At 41.1% G+C, this 10,405-nt stretch overlaps 2 protein-coding genes across 2 annotated transcripts; both read right to left on the bottom strand.

The window, feature by feature from the left end:
* Positions 1-310: 310 nt before the first annotated feature.
* LOC118416287 (TATA-box-binding protein 2-like) lies at positions 311-4,889 on the bottom strand. The gene is made up of 10 exons (XM_035821379.1): positions 4,466-4,889; positions 3,965-4,040; positions 3,469-3,692; positions 3,219-3,331; positions 2,532-2,619; positions 2,220-2,311; positions 1,924-1,987; positions 1,630-1,733; positions 1,331-1,425; positions 311-1,183 (listed from the first exon to the last, which is right to left on the bottom strand). The coding sequence occupies exons 1-10, from the start codon at positions 4,517-4,519 to the stop codon at positions 1,104-1,106; spliced, it is 990 nt and encodes a 329-aa protein (XP_035677272.1). The 5' UTR covers positions 4,520-4,889; the 3' UTR covers positions 311-1,103.
* A 2,289-nt stretch (positions 4,890-7,178) lies between these two features.
* LOC118416298 (laforin-like) lies at positions 7,179-10,350 on the bottom strand. The gene is made up of 4 exons (XM_035821390.1): positions 9,625-10,350; positions 9,070-9,273; positions 8,581-8,696; positions 7,179-8,149 (listed from the first exon to the last, which is right to left on the bottom strand). Exons 1-4 carry the CDS (start codon positions 9,949-9,951, stop codon positions 7,828-7,830), a joined length of 969 nt encoding a protein of 322 aa, XP_035677283.1. The 5' UTR covers positions 9,952-10,350; the 3' UTR covers positions 7,179-7,827.
* Between the last annotated feature and the right edge of the window lie 55 nt (positions 10,351-10,405).

Here is a 10,405-nt window from a genome sequence, read left to right as displayed (position 1 = left end):
TAAAAACAGGCAGTCAGTGTTGTTTACATGAAGATAGGATTTTTTTTAAATGACAAGTGGATGCCAGATACTCCACCAAACAATCTTTCGTAGTGAAATGGACCATTGTTTTGAGTATTGCCCATTAACAATTTTTCATGGACATTCAGATCTGGACTGGGACCTGGAGCTAGACTGTGCCTGCACAAGAATTTTCTGAACCAGTATCCACCCCTAATAATCAAGAATTAAAACCTGCAAAGAATTAAAATATGGGCGACCTGTCTAATGTGACAAGTTTTCATATTTACGTAAGAAATCTACTTCACGGCAGTCATTTGTAAGTTTTATTGGTCATTCTAACACCGTGGAGGAGAAATGACAACCATATTGGAGAAAATTCTGAAAATAGAGGGTGGATATTTACAAGTATACAGGAAAGCCAACTATGAAATGTACTATTGTAAATAAGAACATAACATACAAAAAATGAAAATGGTTTCAAATTTTCAAAGCCCTCAAATTCCTCTACTGATGGTGTTGACATAGACATCAACTGAAAATGTTCCTTGGATGTCATAAATAACTATCCAATATTGTGAAAACAATGAAGCCCTTCATCATTGAAAAGTTGCCTGAGATTGCAGATCCTGACTGGAGGTTTGCAATCTACCTACACAGACCGACCATTACTCTGAATTCATCACTCTCTTGAATGGATCTTTTATTTACATACTAGTATACTTTAAAGTTGACAGAAGCTATATATGGATTACTTCTGGGCCTTGAGGAAAATCTGCCAAAGCAGTAACATCTGAAGAAGAAACTCAAGAGTAAATAATAAACTAGGCTTATGATTACAAGAGAACCACCAGGAAAAATAACTGAACATTGTTATCAGAACAAAATGAGTATTATCCAACTCATTAGGTACGGGAATGAGTACTTCTGTCACAACGAATACCATTCTCCCAATGTCTCTGCACAAGCCTGTGTGTTGTATGTCCCCCACACTGGTAAAAAGCCACAATGGCAGCATCAACATACAACTGTGTCTTTGGGAGTTGGAAAATATAATCTGATGGAGGTATATACAAGGGTACATCTGCAGGTGATCTGAGGTGTCAAGATGTCTTCCTGAAGCCCTTAAGGATAGGGTAGATCGTCTCAAATGCCTCATAAATCTCCTCTCGCACCTTTGCACCTGTCGGTAATAAAGCAAGAGATTTTAGTCATATTGTGCTTTGCTCACTGTATTGATAACTTTGGTGTGCTTCTTAGATCAACCAAGACCCAAATATCAAAGAAAACTACTGTACTTCAAACATGGGTTGGTAGGCAGAATACTCACCAGTCAGTACTACCTTCCCTGAGACAAAGATGAGCAGCACAATCCTGGGCTTGACCATACGGTAGATCAGGCCAGGAAAAAGCTCAGGCTCATAACTGCGAAAATAGAAATAGATCAGTCCCGTTGTGTTACATGTTATATATTGCCACCCAATTCCGGATTAAGTAAGGTAAATGGAATCTCATCTGGAATTGGTCTAAAAACAGTCATGACCACAATCTCATCTCACAATCACAATGAAAACATAAGGGGACAATTCTTAGATTTGCTGACTGCATGTGCCATGGCCCTACATGTACCTTGAGAACTGTGCGTGAGTGAGGACCAGCCCCTCTAGTCTGATTGGGAACTTGACATCACAGCTGCCCACCATGTTCTGAATCTTAAAGTCCAGAAACTTTGCCTGAAATATACAGCAGATGTAGTAAAATGTTTTAGGCATATCATAGGCAATATGTGTGCATAAAACTGGCAAAGAAACAAATATGATTCCAGTGGGAATACAGACAGATAAGGAAAGGGAACTTGGAAAAGTCTTTCCAAAGCAAAACACAGGCAGTGGAAACACAGAAGTCACACAGGTAACAACTTACAGGGAAGCCCAACTTCTGTACCACTCTGGCATATTTCCTGGCTGCAAGCCTGGACTGGTCCTCACTGGAACAAACAAACAGTTACAGTCCCTGCCACAACACAAGTCAACCTTCATATGACATCTAATACATGTGTCATCACACCTTTAACATATTCATATTCCAAGTGATAGGAGTATCTTTTGTAATAAATACATAGCATTATTGAACACTCATGAGATTCAGTCATCGGAAACCATGCAATGATCGTCCCTGTACTAGAGTTATACTGATTGCACTGGGAAGAAACCAGATACCTCTTTGCTCCTGTGCACACCATCTTGCCTGAGCTGAAGATCAGGGCTGTTGTTCTCGGGTCCCGGATTCTCATGATCACTGCTGCAAAACGCTGTCAGGACAAAATGAAAAGGATTGCGAATACAAAAGAGGCACTCAGTGATTCAGGTTGTCCAAGCTGCCCCAGCTCCAGAGGTATCCATCATTAGAGAACTAACAGTACTGGTAAAAGTCATGGCAGGAGAAAAGATAAGTACATATAAATCAACTGCAATCCATTATAAATGTTCAAACTATCGAATCAAAGACTATCTGTAAAACTCCATAGCTACCTTTGGATTGTACTCTGCATTTCTGGCATGAAGTGCAATTTTCTTCAGATCCAGCTTGCAACCCAGGTTCACAGTGGAAACAATATTCCTGAGGACACACAAAATGCATCATTCCCTTACTTAAGTTTTAGTTTTACACAGACCACTGTCATGGAACAATTTGCCATGTGTATAACTGCTGCAAAATATTATGTCTCTGGTTTTTATTTCTTCCCAAAGTTCAGAAAATGAACACTAAAAGTAATACATGTATTGAATACTTATGCTCTGTTCTGGTAGCAGCACTTTAAAATATGATCAAATCACCAACATAGACTACTCTGTCACCTCTATTGACTCCATAGGATATAAACAAAATGATCTTACAGTGCAGGACTGAGATAGATGTATGAAAGCTGAAGTTTATACTCATATTGAACATGTATACCTCTATTGAACATGTATACCCAGGGCTCGAAATACTGGGTGCATGTGCACCCAGGTGCACCCAAAATTGGAGATGTGCCCTGATACCTCTATTGACTCCATAGGATATAAACAAAATGACCTGTACAGTGCAGGACTGAGATAGATGTATGAATGCTGAAGTTTTGAACTTGTCCTGGAATAAAGGAATCTCACAACTTCATGTTAGCATAAACTATTATTCACTGTTCAATATGACATAAGATCACAATCATGACTCACTGTAATTGAGGAACAATCCCAGACCCCTCTGCTGGGGTTGCAGGCGTCATTGGGGTCATGGGGGCAGGTGTGGCCGGGTACAGGGATGATGTACCCCCAGAACTGGAGTGACTCTGTAATAGAGAGGACTGTCAGTAGTCACTATGAATCAGACACTTCCCTTCAAAATATTCTTCAATACAAGCATTTCCATTTTCCACAAGAAATTGAAAATGAAAATCAGTGGTTTCTCAGGGTAGGAAATACTGACGTGTGAATGTGGCACCCCTGGAGTGTTACTGAACCCGGGCGTGAGGCCTGAGCTGGGCTGGGAATGTTCCTGGGACTTGTTCTGACTGTTGGCCTTGTCCTGCTGCTGCTGACCAGGCTGGTAGTGCATCTGTGTGCGTACAGTGGTCATGTCTGGTACCAGTGACCCGGACACAGGCTGGTTCTGCAGCTCACTGGTCGGCATGGTTTGTAACATCGGCTCCGCTGGGGGAAAAGGAACTTGGTCAGGTCTCAGGTGTCTTTGTTCACTAACAAATTAAATTTTTGTTCACTACAAAATTGATTATGACACTGACTGCTTTCTCTGTAAGTTTATATGTGAGCTTTCTGTAGAACTAAAGGCATATACAATAGCAACTTTTCTAGCTGTAGCATAAATATTTCTTTCAGATACTTCGTACAGGGCCAAAAGGTTCTACTACTATCTACTAATATTACTGTACAAATAACATGACTGTAATGCAGATGTCCCTTACATGCAGGTGGAGGAGGAGGTAGGAACTGGCTGGGAGGCAGCTGGGTGGTGTAGGTCACACCAAACTGGGGCTGAACCTGGGGGAACAATGATGTTTATAACATTGTTCACAACTTGGTAACTATGACAGGATGCTGTTACACTGATTCACAATCCAGGACGTACCCGAATGGTGTCACTCCAGTTACAAGAGATGTCATCAGGCTTGACATTTTGTACATTAATAGGTTTACCTTTTGTTACCTGTTAGTACACAAAATGTCAAGCCTGGGTGGTGTAATTCCAGTTACAAGTCACCACTCATCAGGCTTGACATTTTGAATTATAAAGATACATTGAAGGTACTACTTGACTGAACTTCTACTCTACTACAATTTTGTTCCATTAATTTTGTCAGAAACAATAACGTTGTATACAAACCATAAAAACTTTCAACTCATCAAAAACTTGAGAATAACCACCCACCTGATTTATTTTATTTAATAACGACTTAGAGACCTACCTGAAAACCTGGCCTGACCTGTGGCTGGTCCTGTCTGAAGGGTGTCCCGTCCATACCTGTGGTGTCCCTCCGTGTCGGTATGAGCAGAATACACTCAAGAATTCTTCTTTACCTTTGGTTGGAAATACCTGTATCTGTACTAGCGTTACGCCAAATAAATGATTTTGTGACCGGTTTGTAGTCAACAACGTGCGCGCGCGCCAAACGTTACAGCGACGTCGAGAAATCTTTCACGCGATATTGTCGTCTTCTAAAGTATCGAATTAAGTATCTCATAACAATTAGCCTTAACACTGTGCATTCTACCTCTCAAAAATTGTAAAATAAACACCGTATCTCCGACTGTCCATGCCTTGTCGATGCTTGGCAGCCAACGCGTTCTTCAATGGAGAAATGGCCGGAAGTCAACTTGACTAGTCCATTACAGGAAAGGGAAAATCTTTCAAAGTTTACTACTTTTTCAAACTTCAATATTGGTAGAGAGAACACCATTTCCATTAATTACTATTATAAAAGCATTTTAGAATTTTTTTATTGTTGATATTAGGTCTTGTTTTAATCTACATTGAAAGTAACTGGTTTAAACCAATGAGTCCTTCCCCGAGTAGTGTTAGTGGATGGCTTGCTCTAAAGATCCAAGATGGCGTTGTTTCAAGTCGTACGAGACTGGGTGCAGCTCTGGTACTACAGATATCTGCTGGTCACGGCGCTCTACATGCTCCAGCCGTGGGAGAGACATTTATTCCGTATCCTTGCCGTTAAAGTGAACAAAAAATTGGGTCTTGGTCACATGGGAATTTATAGAATTCTGTGAATCGGGGCAGAAGCTTCCGTACATTTCAGGCTCTGTCTGACCGAGTGACCATGACGTAACTTCGTAAGCTCAACTACTAGTGCTGTACTAAAGTAACATCATTGTCTTCTTACTTAGCTTGTTTTCCTCGGTAGCCACCTCACCACCTACTTCGAAGAGGGGTGGATCTTGCAACCCCCATAGGCTTTCAAGTAAATATTTAGTTCTACTTTTTACGAAGGAGCAGCTCGGAAGGAGTGAGTCAAGCCGCCAGAGATAGAATGGCTTTGTTGCCGACTTAGAGTGGAGTTAAGTACTGGGTTATATAGTGGGTAGCTACGGCAGTTTTTTGTCACATACGTGTACAAGTTGTACGTTTGAGACCAGCTTTCAGTTGTTGATGCATGGTGCAGTGAAAATAATAAGTTAGTTATCAGTAAGCATAATTTCCTGGCCCAGTACTTGCAATGTTTTAGATGTGGACTGATATTTTCTTAATCATCATGACAGTTTATTCTGCCAAAGATCCTTAACTCCACCCCAGATAGCTGTCTAGCTGTTGTCCTGGCCATGTCAGTCTACTCCACATCAGTGTTCTTCCCCAAGTACATCGCTTCTATCCTCGACTACTATGGCTATTATGATGGCGACATTTGACAATCAACAGACTACCTACAATGGAGACACATATGGAGAGACTTTGTACCATTACGAAGGGTTTGATGTGGACAATTGTAGAGCTGATGAACAACAGGGATGCGGAAGAGCAGTTGGGGTTTTACTAGTACATGTATATACATGTGGTACATGTATATACATGTGGATGAAGCAAATTTCTTAGAGCTTATAATCTGGGTGTATCAATGAATTGTTGAGGTGTGATTCTAACTTAAGATGTGGACATGTAAGAATGAAGTCAATGATTTACAAACTACCAGAGTTACCAAGTTGTTCAGAAAAGACTTAATCTTTCTTAGCAACACTTTAGAGGATAACAAATCAACAGACGTCACATTAGTGTTGAGGGTGACTAACTTGTTGAGGGTCATACATTAAAAAAATGCATTGAATTTTTTACTAGTCACAGCCTCTACAACAGAGAGGAGGATGTACTTGTACTTGTATATGGTGTGTACCATAATTTAAAATTTGAAGTATCTTGTGTCAAAGATTTGCAAGGGTGCTGCTACTTATTGGGAACTGTGGAGTCTTGCAAAAGAAGCTGGTGTGTGTAATGGGAGCGGATCAATCTTAACACAGGTGGTGGGCAGTTTTGTGCAATTAAATCAGATCACATAAAATATATACATAATTACATCTATACATGTAATAATCCAACATGATTGTTTCATAGATCTTATTGGTGGTAGTAGTTTGATTAATTGCCAACTACCATCAGTAATGTTATGGCCAGTAATACACTGTTGCTTCCCTTTTCTAACTTTATATATTTTTGTTTACATTATATGTGTATGTAGATTATGTTTGCTCAATTATGAATGATATGTTACAATCAAAAGACAGATGTTAGAATCATGGTGGGGGTCATTGCAAAGTATGATCCTGGAAAACCTCTTTCCTGAGAGCCATTGAATGAGATTTGTATTTGCAGTTTCCAACTGACAACATTTTGTAATACATTGTATAAGGAGACAAAAATGTGTTTTTTTTATATACCTTCCTGACATTTTTTTCAGCTACTGGTATATTGATTTGTATGTTATCCTGTCACCAGTGATTGATGATAAACTGCAATTGAAGACTACCAGTATTGACATGGTATATATGACATGGAATTATGATGTCATTATGATTAGAATACATAAATTATTTCTTGTAAATATACCGGTAGGCGAGATTGAATGAATACTCTGGATTGAAGTCATAATGTCTTCAACAGTCACGGCATTGATGCCAGGATGAGGTTTGGTACAATAAATCAATGTGCTGCAGACATTTTATTTCACACACGATTGTGACATGTCTTCTTTTACAGGCACTGACCATTGTGTTAAACTATCAAATCTGCATGTGGCTCACTGTCCTGTACAAATATATATTTGCTTACCAACAAAAGCATATTTTACATGAGGGCTTGGCATGTAGAAACAATAACAACCAGTCAAAATTGTGTGATGAATGATAAGGAACAATCCCACATATTTTGTGCCCAAAAGAATATTTACTATCAGTATCATTTCCTAATGCACATAATAGTAGCCAGTGGTCATCATAAAAACACAGTTGCCTCTCTTAGAAAACATCCTGTATCAGAGGGATGGGGTCAAAACTTGGTAATTGATAGACAGGTGCATGCGTGAGTGCCTGCTGTAAATCTGGACAGCAAAATTCCACACATGCCAGAACACCTGCCTCTGTCATTTGTTGTGCTTTGACAAGTATCCCCATATGTTTCTGCACTATACACTGGCAAGTTGATAAAAGCATCAGCAGAACACATTTGTCCATCAGCAGCAATAAGGCACCTGAAATATTAGATTTCAGCAGGGAGACTGAAAGTTCAGAAGATCTGGAGTCAGATTACTTCAGCAGAATTCTGTATCTCAGTTCAGTACTCAACAGGAAGGCGCCCAAACTTGGCAGCAAAGTCCTTTTCAGCTGCATTCAGTGCAACTTCATCAATGTAGGACACCGGTCGTCTGGAGCACAGATAATACTGCATCTTACGGAAGCTCCACCCAAGCACGTACATCAGGTAGCCACAAACAACAGCAACCGACCGACCGATCCCAGCATTGCAGTGCACATAAACATTGTGACCAGACCTCAGCAGGCCATGTAGTACATAGACCGCCTGGGGAAGCAGCTTGATTCGACCCTCAGTGGACATGTCAGCTGTCGGCATCCACACATAGGAGATGCCATTTTGCCTGAGGAGGAGAAACACAAAATGGTGGGGCCTTGCAGGGCTTATTGTAAAGGTTCTGACTTAACTCTTTTACTTGAATAAACAAAAGTTCAAACAAACAAACTTTTAAAACACAGAAGCAATTGGTTGGTTTTACTTTAGCCACTTGAGTATCATCCTTTGTATCAATGAGGGCCTGCATGCCCTCTTTCTGTAATGCGTAGACTGATATGCCACAATTCGTAGGGAATGACTTCTTATTCATGTAATTCACAGACGATCAAATTCAGGGGTTCTTCTGAATTCAGCTTTAAGTATTACCCCCAAGCAGACTCATTTACCGCTGGCTCAATATTTCTGCTAGCTAATCCATGGTTAACCAGCAAAAAGATTGAACCAGCAGTTACTAAAGAGAATGACATACAAGCTGAGCAGTTCCTGTTAATGCTGTACCTGTAGACCTCATATATGTAGCGTGGTACATCTGCACCTTGTGGGCAGCAGTCAGCACTGTTGTTCCAGAGGTCATAGTCCATCTGGAAGTTCATCACAGCAGTTGTGCCCATCACCTGGAAGAGAAGAAATGGATTACATGCAGCATGACTATCAAGACAACATTATTAGGGTAATTTTACGATCACAATACATATTTCTAGGCCTGATATCAGGCACCTGATTCTGTTTTAATTAGTGATTATAGTCATTAAAATTTGTCCTCCAGGTGGGACGGACCACAAGCCACTATACATGTTTGCACTAAGAACATTTTGTGACATCCTGTGACAATGCTCGAGCCACATAAATCTTGTTAAAAACTTTAATATTCAGCCAAACTAGCTAGAATCTTTTCCTTGTATAAAATGTCCTCACTGGTGAGTCAACATCACCAAGTAAATGAAAAAGAGTTGGTAGACCCTGTGTGATTACGATTCTCAAAACTACCTGTTTCATGTCCTTGGTGATGTGCTCAGCAGTTCTGGGACAGGAGCCCAGCCACACATTGTCCAGGATCTCGCTGTAGTGGAACAGCTGGTTGTCCGAGAGGTAGAAGAAGAACCGAGTTGTTAGATCAAACTCTGAAGTTTCCCCAGCCTTATCCTGCCAGCGTGCCACAGGGTTGCAGTGAACTCCTCCCAGAATATTGTCCTGAAGATGAAAAATGTTTTTGAACCTCCTTGGTTGAACGCTATACGATATGCACAGCTAGTTTTCTAATAAACAGATGATTGTGCACATTTGCTACTTTTTTCAAACTGCATGACACTTCACTAGCTTCCATGGACAACAATTAGGTCTGTGCTGAAAGCTAATGGTAACGGTCACCGGTCATAGACTTTCTTGCCGGGTTTACAGTGAAGAATTGTAATTTAAAAAGTTGATAAGCAATTGATCTAGAAAAAAACGCAAGGATCTGCTTCACTGATAGCCCAGCACACTGGACTGGCAATATTTTATTAAAACCTTACGAAATGGGGGCGTCTAAGTATCCAACGTTACCTGTTGATATTCCCAGGTGCGGTTGTGCCCCTCCCCGCACCCCTCCCACTCCCACTGTGGGACGACGTCCTCCTCCCCCTTCTCGTCACTCCCCTTTCCTATAGGGCCCTGCCGGATGAACTTGTACTGGAACCGGTCAGGTAAACCTTCCCCAAACAGGTCCACGTCGCACGTCCAGAAGGACGGTTCCTTGGCCTTTGGGGGGATGACGGGGTGCAAGGGCAGACTGCCGTCGGGGTTCCACGAACCCAGCGCCGAGAGGGACCCTACCACCGCAACGGAGTACCCCTCCTCGATGAAGGCAGCTAGACCGAACCGAATCTTCATTTCTCTGGGTTATCAGAGAACTAAATGCCAAACGCGTGCGATAGTAACGATTAACAACATCCACGAACTGTTCCAATTAACGTTACAACATCACAGTAGCAGACGACAAAATGGCGATTGTGCCCTACCGAAAATTTTGAGGCCTCGTCATCACCAAATACCTTTTTATCTAAAGGCCAATCCCTTTCTGATCTGGTGATGAAAAACTTAGGTAACTTTTGTCCTCAGCGGGTCACTATCTGACACACCTGTCACTTGGCAAAGCAACATGGCACGTTCTACATGTACTACACGTCCAGCATGTCTCCGCCTCCAGAAAAATGTGAGCGCCATTTATAGCTAATGACCTTTGACCCTAACGAGTAGTGCGTGCATGTATGTTCCTTGATGTACTGTTTCCTACGACATGGAGTTGCATTTCCTTAACATTATATTCGTTTTCCTGCATAAGTAC

The sequence above is a fragment of the Branchiostoma floridae genome, chromosome 1, assembly GCF_000003815.2.
Source record: "Branchiostoma floridae strain S238N-H82 chromosome 1, Bfl_VNyyK, whole genome shotgun sequence".
In the NCBI taxonomy this organism is placed as follows: Eukaryota; Metazoa; Chordata; class Leptocardii; order Amphioxiformes; family Branchiostomatidae; genus Branchiostoma; species Branchiostoma floridae.
Note: the sequence above shows the minus strand (reverse complement) of the source record. Positions and strands in the feature narration are given on the sequence as shown.